The sequence below is a fragment of the Camelus ferus genome, chromosome 12, assembly GCF_009834535.1.
Source record: "Camelus ferus isolate YT-003-E chromosome 12, BCGSAC_Cfer_1.0, whole genome shotgun sequence".
In the NCBI taxonomy this organism is placed as follows: Eukaryota; Metazoa; Chordata; class Mammalia; order Artiodactyla; family Camelidae; genus Camelus; species Camelus ferus.
In genome coordinates, this window is record NC_045707.1 from 14,210,988 (window position 1) to 14,228,426 (window position 17,439).

Consider the following 17,439-nt stretch of genomic DNA (forward strand, 5'->3'; position numbering starts at 1 on the left):
TCCCCTGTTGCCTCCACCTGGCTCCTCCCCGTGTTCGCCAAGCTCCCCTCCCCCTTTCCCCAAGGACAATCTGCAAGGAAGCCCGGGCGGAGGAGAGCTGAGACTAAAAGGCAAGAGGGGCCCTTGGGTAAAGAGCGAGGGGGAAAGCTGAGAGCGAGGTGGGAATAAACGTGCTGGCAGGAGGCGGTGGGGAGAACTGAAACGAGCAGAAGGGAAAAGAAGAGGTGATGTAGCATCAGAGCAGGAGCTGAGAGGGGGGATGGGTAGGGCAGTCGGGAAGAATCCTAGCCCCTTGGCTGGCCTCCCTCGGCTTGCACGCATTGCCCCTTTCCCTGGGAATCCGGGGTGGGTGGGTGGTGCTCGGACCTCGTTCTCGGCTGCCCGACTCCTACCCTGGCACTCATCCAGTTCAAATCAGTGCACCTATGATGCTGCCTGTCCTGTATTTCTCCCTCCCGCGTGCTTGTCTACACACACGTGATTTTATATATAGGTTTAACATGTCTGTGTCTATGTGTGTGTCGCTGTGGATCTGTTTATTTATAAATCTGCGTGCATAGCCGTGTCCTGTGCCTCTATAACAATTTTAGAGATGCAGAAGAATTTGAGCTGTTTTTTGCAGGTCAGCACTCTGAGCCTTCCCCCTGTTATGACGAATTCACTGAAGCCTCCGGGGGTGGAAGATGCCTGTATGGATTTCTATCAGTGATGAGCTCCCCGAGTGAATGAGAAGGAAATACTCAGGGGGAAAGGGGGTCAGCAATAGTACTCATATGTTTTGTTCTTTCCTTCCCCAATTTTTGCCTTCTTATTTGCACCATTTAGTCTTTCTTTTCTGAGAACTGCAGATATTTGGCCATGAACATTCTGGTTAAATAAGAGAGTATCTCTATCCATGTGTGTTTATATTCTGTTTGTCACTATCTGCATCTTAATACCTATTTGTATCTGAATTTGTTAGAAGCAGAGGGAAGATGGGGGTATATCTGTATCCAAGCGTATTTAAAGTGCTCCTATATTTGTGTGCCTCTCGTGTTGTCAGTTCACAAATGCTCTCGATGAGAATTTAATGAACTCCTGTTGTTACGTGCATAGACTTCGTGAGTTTTTTTGGTTTAAAAAATGAATATGCTTCCTCCCTGGAGGAGTTTCAGTCTAGTTACGGGAAATGACCTTAGCAATCATCTAGTCCAGGTGTCTGCAAACTTTTTCTGTTAAAGGCCAGACAGTAAATATTTCAGGCTTTGCAGGCTATCAAGCCTGTGTCTCAGTAATCTACTCTGCTGTCACACCGCAAAAGCAGCCATAGGTAATATGCAAACGAACGGGAGTGCTATGGACACTGAAATTTGGATTTCATATAGTTTTCACATGTCATGAAACTGTTTTTCAGACATTTAAAATGTAAGAATCTTTCTTAGTTTGCTGCCATACAAAAACATTAACTAGAAGGGTTGGATTTGGCCCATGGGCTGTAGTTTGTTGACCCCTGATCTAGTCCAACCTTCTTTTCAATATATAAGAAGCAATTAAAATATCACATAAAGTAGTAATTAAGTGCCAAATGAGTGATCCAGTTCCAGACAATATGTGATTAGAGGAGGTCCAGAAAGAAGCCCTCCTTGACCTCTGGTAATCAGTAAAGGCTTAATAGGTTTAATAGGGATGTGACTAGGACTGGTCTTAAATGATGGAGTAGGATATTGATCTGTGGAAAGAGCCACGATGGCTTTCTGGCCCAGCAATGCAGTATGCGCAGGCATAGAAGTCGTGGGGAGCAAAGTAATGTTCAGGTGATGATGGAGCAGAGAATTTATGGGAGCAAGGGTTGAAGCTCTAGGCAAGAACCAGATCATGGAAGTTTTGAATGCCAACCCAAGACGTTTGGGCTTCGTCTGTCAGCACTAATTATATGTAGTATGTCTGTGAATCTGTGTTTCTTAATAATAGCATGTGTGTTTGTATATGTTTTTCTTCATGAGTGTGTCATTGCACATGTTTTATTGGCATGTGTGTGGATCTGTGTGTTGATATGACCAATGTCTCTATCAGCAGCTATCTTGATTTCCCTGGATTCACAGCAAAAACGTGAAAGCTGTGCTCTAAGGTCATCAGCCCCTGTGGATGTGAATGAATCCTCTCTCCACTGAGGCCGTAGGGGCCCATAACCTTCCCATGGAGGCTTATTTTGTGTCTCAAATAGAGTGGAGAAGGGATGCACAAGCAGAGGGAGACAAGCTATTGTAGTAAGCAAATCAGGTGGAAAGAGGCAGTGAGGGCAGGAAAGTGGAGAAGGATAAGGGAAGATCATAAGAAGGGAGAATAATAGGGTTTGGTAACTGTTTTTTGATTCTGAGAGTAAGGAGATAAATTCTAAAAATAACAGAGGTTAGCGTGGATAACTGGGAGACTGATGATTCCACTGGCATTTTATCGATACAAAACTATGTCTTGTGTTTTCCTTTGAGAGAGATAAGCCCTAAAGACAAAAATATGAAGGTGTTCACCTGTCATCTGTGCATATCTGTGTATGTGTGGCAGTGCTTTTGTGTTCCTCTTCCCATTCGATAGTGTTTAGTGTGAGGGGCAAGGCCTGAAGGTAAAGGATCAAGAGATGTCAGGAGGCAGGGCCCTGAGAGGGATGGAAAAAGCCACAAGAAGTCCCTAACCATTCCTGAGCCTGAACCATTATTTTGCCCAAACTCCAACGTGCCTTTGTAACCTCCAACTTCAGTTCCAACTTAGCCCAATTCCATGACCCCCAACCCCAATCTTAACTGTAGACCAACCTACCCTTGCTTTTCTGCTTCTACTTTGCTGCTTCTCAGTGCCCCAAACCTTATCTGATTCCTATCCTCTGCAGCAGCCCTTCCCTTCATTAAAAGGGAGGAAGGAATCTTTGAGGCTATTTTAACTTTTCTCCTTCCTTTCTCATTTCTGACCAGTCACCCGCCCTTCTCTGTAACCTTAGCTTATTCTCCAAATCGGCTCCAATTGGGGTGCAAGGGATTAGCCAGGGCTTTTGCAGTCTTGGGCTTGATTACTGTGACATTTCAGCTTGTCCCTTTGCAGGGGTGTGGCTCTCTTTTGGAAGAAGTCCAAAGATCCCAGGCTGGAAAGCCCAGACTCAGTATAGTGGGAGAGACTGACTGAGGTGGCTTTAGCGAGTCTAACACAGCCATTTCCCGAGCTCGTGGCGTCTTGATTCAGCTGTGTCTTAACTGATCATTCTCTTGAATTCTAGAGTGGATCATGACCCATGAGGAGCACCATGCAGCCAAAACCCTGGGGGTCGGCAAAGCCATCGCCGTGTTAACCTCTGGTGGTGATGCCCAAGGTAAGGAGGAGGGCCCTGCTTGGGGAGAGATAAAAACCTGGCTGGGCGGCCCCCTTAAATTTCTTGACTCTCTTAGTCTATACAACAGAACTATCCTCCTTAAGAGCTTCCTGCTGTAGAGTCACACTGGAATCTTGGACTTCCCAAAAATCTCTGTTAGGTCTAAGTCCCCAAATGCTTTTGGATTTCATTTGCTCCACTTTTATTTACTCAAATCTTCCTAAAACTTTTTTCCAAGTTTCTCTGAAGATTTGGGACTATTTTGGTACTTTGGTACCTAGAAGACTGGTGTTTTCTCAAGCACATTTGGAAGGAAAGAGACTAAAAATTGTTGAAAAGGCAGTAGGTGGATTCACTTCAAGTCCATTGGAAATGATGGGAAAAGGAGATTTGGAATTGGTGTTTGATGGGCCCTAGCTGGGCTTCAGGTGCCAACTCTGATGTCTCCAGAGTTCCTGCACTGACCAGGGTCAGGTACCTCACTCTCACAGCATATTTCCTCCTGTTAGGCACTCTTCTGGGTCATTCTCTGTTTTCTCTGGCCTCTCCTCCCCATCCATTCCTTTATCCCTTGAACAAACAGCAATGGCAGCATTAATTAGTATATATACATGCGGAGGGGTGGGGCGGGGAGCAGAAAGCAAAGCCAGAGAGAACCCATCTCTGGGTTGAATCCTAGAAATCTGGGAGTCAGAAATACCAGGTGTATGGGAAGATGAAGAGGGAGATAGGGGACAGGGGATTTTTTTTTAAGCTTTTTTCCCTCTGTGATGTATATTCTAATTTGTAATATGTTGAAGAGAAGCAGAATCTCTTTGAAAGGGATACTAGGACAGGGGGACTGTGATGAGAAAAGGAGAGAAAGAAGGGGATTTCAGCTGGCCCCCCCTTCTCTCTGCACCACTCTCCCTAAAGGCTTTCCTAGACTTTGTGTTAAGCACCCACTTTATATAGAGCCCTGTCTTGTCGGTGGTGAAGAGGTTGATTTCTTTTGGGAACTTCAGTTTAATGAGGAAGGATGTCATACATTACTAGAATTCTTATGTAAGTCACATAAATAACAATAACTAAGTGTGTGTCTTAACCAAGTAGAATCCACTTATATAATGAAATGATAGGCCTTAGTTGTATTAACCAGGGAGAACTTCATGGAGAAGATAGATTTCAAGAAACTGAACTCTTCATTCAAGTGAAGTGCTTAGAACAGCGCCTGGTGCAATAAATGCGTTACTAATTAAATAAAGAATGAACTGTTGAGCATCTGTTGTGTGCCAAGCAGGATGGTCGGCACGAAGGATGTATCAGTGGAAGAGTCACATGTTGAGATGCTCTTGTGATCCTTATTAGTATATTAGTAAAGCTAGACTTTATATTTTAGACTAATATATTTAAGTATATTAAATAAACTAATGTTTATTGAGTTATAATTGTGATACATTACAAACAGGAGAATGCTAGAATGTGGAAACTGAGGAAGGAGGGCAGAGACCTGCATTTAGAAATAGTAGCTGGATTAGGAATGCAGAGCCGTCCTTGAGGCCATAGAGACTGCTGACTTGGTTTCTGTTGCTTCTCTCTTCTCTCCTGGAAAGAATCCCACGCCAGTACTGAGTTCTTCAACATGAACTCTGACTATTGAGCCTAAAACCGTGGTAGGATGGCCTGTGGAATTAGGTTGTCAGATTAGGGGAAGTGAGAACCTACTAAAAAAGTCCAGGTGAGGCACACAGAGTTTTGAAGTTATGAAGGAGCAGAGCTTTCTGCAGAGGGAAAGAGGTGGGAAAAAACAGGCCTAGGGTTTAACTTGGGTGTAAGAGTGGCCAAGCCCTTCCAGCTCCTGATCTTGAGCAGAGAGACCCTCTTATTCCGGAGATGACCATCACCTGCTTTAAGGGAAAGGTCATCTGTGGAGCAGGGGCTATTGATAAGCTCATTTCCGAGGGCCCAACTGGACTAAGGCCTATGGGATTCTGAGACAGGCACAGTGTGTCCAGGGAAACATCCCACTGCAAATGCACATAACGTCACAGGGGCATGCCAATGGGGATGGGAGTGGTAGAGGATGGGATTCTAGGGAGGCAAGGAAGCAAAACAGAAAACTCAAAGTAGAGCTGAGAGGTCCCAGCTGAAAGAGCATCTCAAATACAGAAGTGGCCTGCACAGAGAGGTTTAATGGGCCTAGTTCTCCCAGGGAGAGGGCACAGAAATGTGTTTCCCTGGAGGCTGTGGGCTTCCTGGGTTCTATAAAATCCAGAGGGGCCTCAGCTCCGTCATTCCCTGGGCTTAGCAAGGCTAATAACCTCCTGAAGTAGGAGAATGACCAGGAAGCAGACATCCTGAGCTAGATACTAAATCCTAACTCCCTTTCCAGCCCAGAAGCGGTCCCAGTCCTCTTACAACCATGCTGCGTTTGGCCTAATGCAATCAGCATATTCTGCTGGAAAAGACCTCAGTTATCTGCTCTATCCCTGTCTTCAGACAGGCAGTCCATTCCAATGCATGTTTAGCCTATTTTTAAAGGTTCATAGGAACAGGATTCTATGCCCTCTCTGGATTGCTGTTCTAGGATTTACAATTTTTAATTACCTATCCATCAGAAAGTGTAATTCACATCTAACAAACATTTGCTCCTCGCGTCCTTTTTTTCTTTGAAGTTCAGTTAAGGTAGAAAGAAACTTTTTAGCAAAAAGGTAGTGACCAAGTCATTTATTAGTTTTTTTCTACCTCACATTATAGAGACCCATCACCTGTAGTTCTCCTTAAAGCCTCTTCCCGGCAGGCTGTAATTGGAGACTCCAAAGTGCGTGTTTCTGATGTTCTCCAGAGCCCTCCTCCTGGCTGTACCCAGAGTACCCCTGGGATGGTGCCTGTAATCTTATCCTTCTTTTTGCTTCTAATAAGTCAGACAGCTGCTCATAGAGGGTTATTTAGGGCAACATGGAACAGCCAAGGAGAGCCTGGCCAGGACTGGCCTGGGGCCAGAATAGGCCAGTGATGTTAAGTAGGAGAGCCCAAAGAATTACTGGGACTTTCTAGTGTAAGCTGTCTATACAGCCCAGTCTGTGATTTCTAGGGAACTAGGGGTTTGAGACACAGGTACAGGCTTACAGAAGGGGTCTTAAAACTTGATTTCTGGGAAAACACTCAGGTATCCAGTTCAGAGGCAGGAAGGATGACCTCTGGAGGTTGGCAGGGCTAAGGTAAGAAGGAGGAAAGAGAAAAAAAATCTTCTTTTGTCATGGGGTTTTTCTTCTGCCCCATGGATTTGGATTTTCCCTGCCCACTGTCTGTTGTTTGCTTTACACTTAAAATCTTTGAAGTCATTTGTTTTCCTTAAATCTTTTCTCCCCTACACTTACTTACCTCAGGAGCAGGAGACAGCATTCCAACCTCTACATTTCAGAAGAATTTTTTTTATTTCTTAAGATTGAAGATTTATACTCCAGGACTGCAGGTGTCCAAAAGAGACTCCCATAGGCCTTGAGAAAGTCTAGAAAATAAACAAACAATAGTTTCATTATCTGTTCTGATCTTATTAAGTTGACTTTATTCATCTTTCCTTTAGACTGATGGCTTTGTGCTGACTCTGACTTTGGTGTGTGTGTGTGTGCGCGCGCGCATGCATTCAAGCTTTTCCTAAAGCTTCTGAGAAGCCCCCTCCCTTCACAGATTTTTCAAATTTTATTCCTTCAGTTCCTCCAATTAGACTTCCAGACTTCATGGGGCTTTGCCTTAGTGATGTCATGAGTAAGCTTGACATCAGTGCTCACGAGTGACCTCTTGTGGACAAGCCCAACCTTTCAGTCCTCATCTGAGATCAATCATTAGGAGCATTTGGCACTGTTCCCACTTCTTGAAACTGTCTCCTTTGGCTTCCAAGACATTGCTAAGTCCCAGTTCTCCTCTTGCCTTTCTTCTGCTCTGTATGAGCTTTCTTCATGGAACTCCTCTCTCCCTGCCCATTTTTCCAGTGTTGATTTTCCGCAGCGTTCCATTCATTGCCCTTTACCCTTCTAATTTTACATATTTTCTTGAGACAGTCTCTTCCAAGTCCACATGGATGTCCCACAAGAACTTCAAACTCAGCATATCCGAGTATGAATATATCATCCCCACCTGTACCTTCTCAAATCAAAACCTGCCTCTGCTCAGTTAACTGCACCACAGTTTTTCCCGTGGCCTAAGTCCGTCACAGGGTGTCTCCTTCCTCCTCTCCACCACCTTGAAATCTACTCATGTTGCCAATTAGATGCGAGTCCTGTTGCTTCTGTTTCCTTGGTGTCTCCTATCCAATATCTCTGTTTTGTGCCAAATGTCACTCTCCCAGTCTAGGCCCTCATCATTTGTTGTCTAGGCTGCCAGACAGCCATCTAACCCTACTGTCACTTCTTTTCATCTGTCTCCCACGCTGCTGCCAGAGTGATCTTTCTGGTACGTAGATCTCATCACATCCCTCTGTTCTCAAAATTCTTCCAAGATTCTCCATTGCCTACAACTTTTGTTTTCCCTAGCTTACAGACCCCTTTCAGAATCAAATGAAAGCTGTGACTCTTCTTCCAAAAGAACTGCCCATGCCCACAAAGCTTTTCATACAGGTTCATGGGGTTCATGGATTTCCTGGAACCATCACCCATGGATCCCCAATCAAACCCTGGTCTCCAGAGTAAAAACCAGACTTCCTCATCGGGCACACAGGTGCCTGCCCACTGGAGGCTTCATCTCTCTATCATGGTACACTTTATTCTCAACAACACTGAATTTCCTAAGGCTATTTCTTGACCTTCACCTTTATTTGTGCTGTTCCTCCTGCCTACAACACTCTCCTCAAATTCATCCACCTCACAGAAAGATTCAAAAAGAAATGATCCTTTAGGTCTCAGCACACATGCTGCACCATCTTCCCTGAGCCCCTCCTGATGGCGAGATGCTGCTTCTCCTCACTCCCACTGCACTTTTACAAATCTCCTCCACACGGACCCACGCTGGAATCACCCTATAATTCTTCACAAGTCTAGAGGACCATTCCCAAGTCCTTTATCTTTGTATCCCCAGTCTCTGCATCATTCCCTGATGTATCCCCAGTGCCAGGGACATGATAGGTATTCAATAAATATTTGTTTAGCAAGTGAATGGACCTTCAATTTCATTTGGAGCTTTTAGCCTTATGATCCCAACTAAATCCAAAACCAGACATTCTGGTCTTTTTCATTCTGTTGCATTCCAGATAGCTTTGGATTTTGCAGTAGTTCATGATGGATTTTAGTCTGCTACTGCAGATTTTTCCAATTACTGGCTTCTCTAGTGCTCACTGGTATGTGATATTTCTCCAGGCAGGGTTAAGGACCATATGAATAGATTTTAAACTGAAACAAAAATGTGTACTGGGGTACCCGAGGGAGGGTGATTAAAATGGTTCACAAGTTGATGCATCTCAGCAACATGATGAGCGCCTCCTCACATTATGAGGTAGGACAGCGTTACCAGGATCAAGACCCAGGAGAGTCTCACCAATGAAGCTACGCTGAGCTCAGTCTCAGCGGCACTGCTTCTAATGTGGAGGCATTCACAGCCCCCGCCACGTGTTGTGTGTTGTGTCAGGTCAGCTCCTCCCCCTACTCTGGGGAGAGAGTTCTCATCATTGAGTAGCTACAAGGTGAGGGATAGTACTCATTTGGGAGAAGGGGGAAAGGCTCTGCTTCTGTTTTAGCCCTGATCGTTTCTCCCAGTGGAAATAGAACAATTGACAGCATAATTTTTAAGTTCTCCTACACATCTTACATACAGGGTCACAGGCAGAGATCAGCACAGGAGAAGGAGAGCATAGAGCCTCCACTAATTCTGCCTGTACACTTGGTCACAACCTCTTCTGGTGGTGTGGGAGCCAGAGAATCTCTTCTGTGTGAGCCACATTGGAATATACACCAACTCAATGACACAAAAAGCTGTGTGTGTGCAGAGACTGGGAGAATGCACCAGCCAATAATGGACATTCTTACGAACAGATTGCAATTGACCAGGTCCCTGAGCCTCCAAGAGTCACGTCTGTGTCCTGAAAAGCCTACTCAAGCTGGATGCCTAGAGTCAGTGCAGAAGGCAGGGAAAAGCCTAGTACAGTCATTGGGATTAGCATGGAGGTCAGCAGTGTTGATTTAGACATTTTAGGACTTGGATTAGAAGCTGGGCTTGTCCTAGCTCTGTGACTTTGACCTCTTTGAACCTCAGTTTCCAAATATGTAAAATGGGGGCAACTCCAGGATATGGATAGGCTTAAATAAATGCATTGGTATTTGACAAGCGTCAGGCAGTGTCTAACCCCCTCATAAGCATTCAAGATTATTATTGCCCAGATTGCCCTGGCAAAGAAAGGTCTTAGAAAGACAAAATTTTGCAGTATGTCAATGTTAGCTGGGAGGCCAGAAGACTTGAATGGGGGGAGTATTCTAGATTCAGAGAAAGCTGTCTTATATCTTAGAGTCCAGGTCCACTTTTCTTAGGAGTAACCTCTCTCTTTCCTCCGTGCAGGTATGAATGCTGCTGTCAGGGCTGTGGTTCGAGTTGGAATCTATACTGGTGCCCGTGTCTTCTTTGTCCATGAGGTTGGTTCTCTACTTTGCTCCCCATGATTCTTTCTTGTTTTCTGCTCCTGCTCCCCACTTTCTCTTTCCTTACCTCCCAGTTACGTTGCTGTGTCTAATTTGTCTGGGTTTCTTGTCTCCATGAGTCACTCCTCCCAACTCTGGCTCCAATAATGATGGTGGGACCCAGGAGTCTGCAGACTGGCTCCTCGTGTTGCCTGTTCAATTTAAAGCAAGAGTTAACTCTGTCTTCCCTTCACTTCCCCAAAACAGAGGGAGAAGCTGAAATGAGTTAGTATTTCATAGCAAATTCAGTATATCCAGGGACAGAGCCTTAGGAGGGAAGAGTCTCACCATGTTTCTGCAGGTTGCTTAACTTTCTGAGGTTCTAACTCCTCTCTGGTTCCCTTCTCTCCTTTTCTTCTCATCCTTTGTCCACTCTTCTTTCTGTAAGGTCTATCTGCCTATCATCTCTCAAATTTTATAGTCTCTTTTCAAGTCACATTTCTTTCCCTTTCTCCCTCTAACATCCCTTTCTCTTTCTCCTCTATTGTTAGTTATTAAAACCACCTATTATCTTGTTCCCCCGGGAGGGAATGGGATGAGCCAAAAATAAGAGGAATTAAGATTAAATATTAGGAAGGGCTTCCTGATATTTCAAGAATGAGAGAATCTAGAAGAGAGTAAAAAAGCTGACATCTCTTTCCTTGGACTGTGTTATTCTCAGGGGAACCCAGGCATCTGTCATAGGAGGCTGGATGGGTGACTTGATTCTCAGAGAACCTCTTTCCAGGGATCCTGTCTTAATCTGGGAGTTTGGGGGAAGCCTAGCAGAGGCTGAATGAGTGTAATGTACCCCACAGGGTTATCAAGGCCTGGTGGATGGTGGAGATAACATCAGGGAAGCCACCTGGGAGAGCGTTTCAATGATGCTTCAGCTGGTATGTTCCAGAGGGCTCCTGCCCCATGTTTGTCCTGTCCTTGTCTCACCCTGCTCTGGGTTGGGCTCACAGTTTCCCGAATTCGCTGCCATGTGGTGTGATGTGAAGAGATTCTGTGACAAGAGAGGAGACATGTTTGCCCTTTACTCTTTGCATTTGAAAACATCACCCTGGTTTCCTGGGGCGGGATAGAGGGAGGGGACATGATCACAGGACGGCATGCTCTTTATAGAGAAAGGTCATAGGCAGCACTTGAGGAACTGGCACATAAGCAGGTCCTGCTCTAAGGTCACGGAGAAGGTCAGGTCCTGAAAATAACCTTACCCGAGGATGGGAGCCAGAGCCAGAAGCAGAGCTGAAGTCTGCCAGTCCTCATGTGATGGCGATGAGGTGACCTGAAACCAGACCTTTTAAGGGAGGAAGGAATGGAGAGTTTAAAAAAAAACCTAAGATTATCCCAATTGTCTCCACAGCCGTTTTTGCTTTTTCTAAGTCAATATATACCCATTTTCTGATTTACTGAAAAACCTACACATTACATTTGTATCCGCATTCTTTACCTCAATCCCCTAAAAATATCCATGGGAAGAAATTTAATGAGCAATGCTTCACAGAGGCTCTATACAGGCAATGGTGCCTGCTATAAAGTGGTCTGACAGTGAGCCAGAATTTTCCATCAATACCCCAAAGTCATAGATGCCAGGAGTTTACGTGATTTGTGAAAACGCTAGGTATACTTTCCTCTCCTGGGGATCTATCTATAAGCCCCTGGGAATGTAAGGCTTTCCATATGCAGAGCTGGTTTTCTTGTCACTGCCTGAGTCTTGTGGCTTCTCCCACTAGCACACAGCTCCCCAGGCGCAAAGAGAAAAGGATTGGCGGTGCCTGGTCCCTGCTGAAGTCACTGCCACTTCTTCTTATACGTCTAAGATGGGGAAGATGGAGGTTATTTCAAAAGCCTACAGATATGTGTGAATTCCCTAGTTCTCTTTAGGATAATCAGTTTGATGACAAAGCCTCCAATGAAATGGGTCCATCTTAGCCATCTGCTAAGAGGTGCAGCAGAATATAGGAAGGACCCTGTGCTACCTCAGCCAGCACCATCTCCCTTTTCCTTTAGAAGAGGCCAACAACCCCTCAGGATGTCTGGGAACTCCCTAGGGAGCCACATGGTGGTGTCAGCCCCTGACAGTGTTGGAATAGGGGAAATCTTAGCATGTTGAGCCCAAATTTGGCTGTGTCGTCTGGGAAGCTGACTCCCACCTCTTCCCCAAAGGGAGGCACAGTGATTGGAAGCGCCCGGTGCAAGGACTTTCGGGAGCGAGAGGGACGGCTCCGAGCTGCCCACAACCTGGTGAAGCGTGGGATTACCAACCTGTGTGTCATCGGGGGTGACGGTAGCCTCACTGGGGCCGACACCTTCCGCTCTGAGTGGAGCGACTTGTTGAATGACCTCCAGAAAGCAGGTGAGACATTTCTTGTCAGTGTGGTTTGTGGGTATGTGCACACACACACCCCTTCCCCTCATTGTAGAAAACTCGCCCAGACACAAATTGGCAGTCTTTGCCCTCCGTTTTCTTCCACTGTTTACAGTCACCAGTGGCTGCAGCCCCCTCCCTCTCCCGTCTCCTGCTCTTTGGGCAGGCCTGCTGCCTCACCCACTGGCTCCTGCTTTGCTTCCCGTTGTCAGGTAAGATCACAGCAGAGGAGGCTGCGAAATCCAGCTACCTGAACATTGTGGGCTTGGTTGGCTCAATTGACAACGACTTCTGTGGCACCGATATGACCATTGGCACTGACTCTGCCCTGCACCGGATCATAGAGATCGTAGACGCCATCACTACTACCGCTCAGAGGTAAGGGCCTGCAGGGAGCAGCGAAGGAGGATGGCAGCTGGGACAGGCCAACGGGCTGGGGACTGGAAAAGACTAAAGTGTTTGAGCCATGGTGACTATAATGACCAATTCTGGGGCCAGGCCACTTTTTAAGAATTACCCCTAGAGCACTGGCGTTGCACTGCTCTGTAAATGCTGTAAGATCTGCCTCTTGCCACTGTCCAGCGCACTGTCCAAACAAGTGGTTCTAAGGTCTTTTTAATACCTGTGGGGTCTCCTAAATGATTAGTGTCCAGACTGAGACAAACCCAGGGAGCCCCACATCTTTCCAGCTGTGTCACAGAGATTGTAAAGGCCAGTTGCGTCACTGCTCAGGAGTGAGGGGGCTAGAGGAGGCAGTGCAGGAGAAGGGGGGATGGGAGGGTGAGTCTCCTGCAGGGTGATCCTGGAGGATTCCAGGTTAGTCAAGGCCTCTCCTCACTCCTTTTCCCTTCTATCCTTCCTTTCCTGGGCTCCCTCCTTCCCAGGGACAGAGCTTCAGTACTGATACCTTTCTCTGCTGTGTTCGCTCAGGCCTAGGAAGGACACCTTGTGGCTGAAGTTTCCCCTGGGTCTTCCTGGTCTCCCAGGAAACCCGCTGGAAGGCCCACAGCATAAATGTATCTCGCAGAGAGGTTACGTGGTCTAGATGTGGGTGGGGGCTTGATCCTGGCCATAGGGACCCTTGAACTGTGTAAGACCTGTCTGTCTCTTGCAGCCACCAGAGGACGTTTGTGCTAGAAGTGATGGGCCGGCACTGTGGGTAAGGTCCCCGTCTTGACTCATTTATCCTGTGGGCCTTGAAATAGCCCTTTCCTCTTTCCTGAAGAGTCCAGAGAGGCCTCCCAGTGGTGGCAGATCTGGAGGTGTACGCACTCATCTCGGTGTTGCTGCCTTTCCCTGTCTCCACCCACCTCCCTCACTCACCTGCACATGCACATGCGCATGAGTGTCCTGCACAGGCACACATGCAGTGTGAGAGAGCAGGCTCTGAGGTTGGGGGCCATGAATAGAAGGGGCTCTTTGGGAACAGAATCTCATTGAGAAGCTGTCTCAGTGGAGCTCTTGCCCTCATCCAAAAAATGAAATGGAGGGGCCTCAGACCTCTCACTAGCTCTGGGACTGGTGGGCTTGTTGGGATGGGTGAGGCTCTTTGTGGAGTGGAGCTCCTGGCATGATACTTCTGGCTCTCATCTCAGATACCTGGCCCTTGTCACCTCTCTCTCCTGTGGGGCCGACTGGGTTTTTATTCCCGAGTGTCCACCAGATGATGACTGGGAGGAACACCTTTGTCGCCGGCTCAGCGAGGTACTGGCTCTTTATTTTGCCCTTTGAAAAATCCCTCACTCTGTCCCATTGATGATCCCTTTCCTGTCCATCAATTTTATAACACTGACGATTTTTTACTTTGTTATTCACCAGACAAGGAACCGTGGTTCTCGTCTCAACATCATCATTGTGGCTGAGGGTGCGATCGACAAAAATGGCAAACCAATCACGTCAGAAGAAATAAAAAACGTTAGTATGAACGGAGCCAGAGAGGCCCTGACACCTTACCCCTTCTCCTGGCCCCGTTCCCCAGGGATTCTGAGTCTCCCTTTGGTTCTTCTGCATGTCTCTCCCCTGCCTCCGAGTTCCTCCCACCCAGGGGGCATTACAAGATAAGATGCTAAGTTATCCTTGGTTTATCTAGGTCCCTGCTTGTTTCCTCTCCTTGACTCCATATCTCTCTCTCTCTGTCCTTCTCTTGGTCCCTTCAGCTGGTGGTAAAGCGTCTGGGATATGACACCCGGGTCACTGTCTTGGGACATGTGCAGCGAGGTGGGACACCGTCAGCCTTTGACAGAATCCTGGTAGGTCAGGGGCTCTGCGGCCCTCACACCGTAGAACCCTCAACTTGCTGTCCTTTCCCAGCAGGACTGCACTTCCCCAGCACAGGGGTATAAACCGTTGGTTGTGCCGTCCCCCAACCAGCCTCTGGACGCCAGTGGCCCTTGACCCATTCCTATACTCTCAAGAGTTTTCTTTTGTTCCAAAAAATGACAGGAAACTATATACTCCTCTAAGGTCTAACATCTTAGAACTTTGACCATTAGTGAAATTATTAAGATCTAACCTCACACACTCAATTTGTGCCCTCTTATCCTACTTTCATTGGAAGAGAGAGGCAGCGTCCCTCCTTGTTTAATCAGTTCAAGAAGGGAATGTTATATTCCCTTCATTACTACAGTGGCTGTGTTTCTCTGGAACCAGGCAGAATCCTTGGGGTTCTGATGGAAAAATGATAAAGAATCATCCAGCTTTAGGTGAAATATGGGTAGGGAGGTAAAGCCCAGTGAGTTCTTGGCTGCAGTCCTTAAATGTGGAAATCAACTCATGATTTGGAAAGGGTCTTGAGTGTCCAGGTTCTCCAGACCAAGCCTAGATGGAGAGGCTTGAACCAGACTGCCTTTGCTCCCCGCAGGGCAGCAGGATGGGTGTGGAAGCAGTGATGGCACTTTTGGAGGGGACCCCGGACACCCCAGCCTGTGTGGTGAGCCTCTCTGGTAACCAGGCTGTGCGCCTGCCCCTCATGGAGTGTGTCCAGGTGGTGAGTACTGACCCCAAGCCCCTTCCTACCAGCCCCAAGGCCCTGTCTCTGAGCTTGAGCTGATGGGGAAGAGAGTGGCTTCTGAGGCTGCTGGGATGTGAGCCGGTGGAGAGGCAGTAGGGGTGCAACAAGAGACACGGGGGGAAGTGGGCCCTGCACGGGAGCTGTGACTTCTCTAGCTAAGCCTCAGTTTCCCCGCCTGTCAAATGTTCCTAAAGATGGGAGACTCTACATCCTACTTGGTAATAAGACCCAATATCCCATAATATCCAACCTCAAGAGAAATGCAGTATTTCTCCAAACCTCATTAAAAGCCGGGGAATATTAGTAAGGTCTGGCTAGGTAGTTTATATCACTCTGATTTGTCCCTTGAACACATTTCTCTGAACCAACATGAGGTTACTAATACTCACCTTGAGGGTGATTGGAAGGACTGACCATGTAAGTGGTCTGATGTAGGACCTGGAAGAGCTTGAGTGCTCAGGAAATGGTGGCCCTTATTATAGAAGCATCACTCCTTTGATACCACAGAGCAAACACTGCGGCTGGGAGCTAAGTGTCTGGCCTGATCCTTAGGGCTGGATCCCCGTCTCCTGGTGGCTTCTCTCTCAGACTCGGGAGCCCTAATGAGCCCAGACAAACTCCAGCCTTGCCTGGAACTGTACCTCTGAGAGGCCCCAAGCTGAAGCACTGGCTCAGTAGTCAGGAAGCACATGGCGGGGATCAGCCTTTCTCTCTAACCAGGTGATCTGCAGGATCCTCTTCATTTTTCCGTTAGTTTAGAGGCTCCACTGAGGCTGGGCCCTGGGTGTGGAATGGAGGAAGGTGCTATTTTATCTGTGTGAGCTCCTCTTCTCTGCCCATCTTCTCATAAATAGAAAAGGGCTTGAATCAGCCCTTTTCTTTTGCTGCTCATTACTCAGAAAATTAAGGAAAAACAAAGATACTTCTCCTTCCATGAAAGTTGAGGGGCATAGAAAAGGTGGGGTATGGGGTGGGCAGGATCCAGTCACAAGCCCAGAGACGGCAGAGTCTCAGCGTAGGGGGGGGAGTCCAGCTATACAGAGCCCTGCCCTGGAGTTGTGACTGGCTGTCTCCTCCCTCAGACCAAAGATGTGACCAAGGCCATGAATGAGAGGCGATTCGATGAAGCCATGAAGCTGAGAGGCCGGTGAGAAAATGACTGGGAGCTCGCTAGCTACAGAATCAGATCCTGCAATAAAGCCAAAAACTGATGTAGCTCCAGACCCCAAAGAGGAGCCTCTGCTTTTCCCTCCTTTTATTGTCTCTGCAATAGTTTCTTCCCCAAGAGAATTAGTTGTGAGGTGACCAGGAGGCTCAGTTCATCCCAGGGACTCTCTTTTACAGTCTGTTATCTCTACGTGCGGACCCAGCTAGATGTTAAGTGTCTCTAGGCGAGGGGGGAAGCATGCTCAGGGAGTGTTTGGTGAGTCAGTGGCCTCTTTGTAGCCCTGCCTGACCCCTGCTCTGCCCTAGTTACGCCCTTAGAGGTTTGCCCTCTGGAACTTCACGCTGGGAGCAAAACTTCAGACCAGATCCCCTTGGCTGCTGGCCTTGGGGAGTGGCCTGAAGACACTTCTCTCCCTCTTTTTCTCTCTCGGTACTTTTTATAGGAGCTTCATGAACAACTGGGAGGTATACAAGCTTCTGGCTCATGTCAGACCCCCAATGTCCAAGGTACTGGCAAGTTGCTCTCTCCCCTTGTCCCTCTTCCTCTCCCATTCTCCCATTATGAAGTGCTACCCTCAACCCACACAGCTGATACCTTGCCAACTTCTTTGCCCACTGTAATCCTCAGTGCTGAGTCCCCACTAAGATAATTTTCTCTCAGCTACCCCAGATACAAGCCCCGTGTTCCTAGTGTGCCCTGGATGTCTCTAACCAAAGGCCTACATCCAATTCAGGGCTGACAAGATGCAAGGAATGGAAAAGAAGGCTTATGTATTATTGCCTCTGGGCCAATCTGGAATAATCACATCTAAATGTATTTAGGCAGTGTCTTCCATTGGCGTAGTTGTTAATATTTATTATATACTAGAATTATCTGGGCTACTTATTAAACATGCATATTCCCCTCCCGCAGAGGGGATCCAGATCTGGG

At 47.2% G+C, this 17,439-nt stretch overlaps 1 protein-coding gene and 1 long non-coding RNA gene across 3 annotated transcripts in view; one reads left to right on the forward strand and one right to left on the reverse strand.

Moving 5' to 3' along the window:
* PFKM (phosphofructokinase, muscle) overlaps positions 1-17,439 on the forward strand; it is a 25,345-nt gene continuing 7,906 nt past the window's right edge. Inside the window, exons 1-13 of one of the 2 annotated variants that reach the window (XM_006177657.2) lie at positions 1-110; positions 3,245-3,337; positions 9,860-9,933; positions 10,776-10,853; positions 12,130-12,319; positions 12,544-12,709; positions 13,446-13,490; positions 13,927-14,035; positions 14,150-14,245; positions 14,488-14,580; positions 15,192-15,317; positions 16,424-16,488; positions 16,952-17,015. In XM_006177657.2, the coding sequence (XP_006177719.1) occupies positions 3,253-3,337; positions 9,860-9,933; positions 10,776-10,853; positions 12,130-12,319; positions 12,544-12,709; positions 13,446-13,490; positions 13,927-14,035; positions 14,150-14,245; positions 14,488-14,580; positions 15,192-15,317; positions 16,424-16,488; positions 16,952-17,015 (1,191 nt within the window). In that variant the 5' untranslated portion in view covers positions 1-110; positions 3,245-3,252. Of the gene's footprint in view, positions 111-3,119; positions 3,155-3,244; positions 3,338-9,859; positions 9,934-10,775; positions 10,854-12,129; positions 12,320-12,543; positions 12,710-13,445; positions 13,491-13,926; positions 14,036-14,149; positions 14,246-14,487; positions 14,581-15,191; positions 15,318-16,423; positions 16,489-16,951; positions 17,016-17,439 lie in introns of those variants that run through there. The other variant, XM_006177658.3, reaches the window with a different exon arrangement.
* LOC116667576 overlaps positions 4,735-17,439 on the reverse strand; it is a 16,496-nt gene continuing 3,791 nt past the window's right edge. Inside the window, exons 2-4 of the long non-coding RNA XR_004324455.1 lie at positions 11,178-11,260; positions 10,007-10,130; positions 4,735-6,827 (exon numbers count right to left, since the gene is read on the reverse strand). This is a non-coding gene — a long non-coding RNA (uncharacterized LOC116667576). The remainder of the gene's footprint in view (positions 6,828-10,006; positions 10,131-11,177; positions 11,261-17,439) is intronic.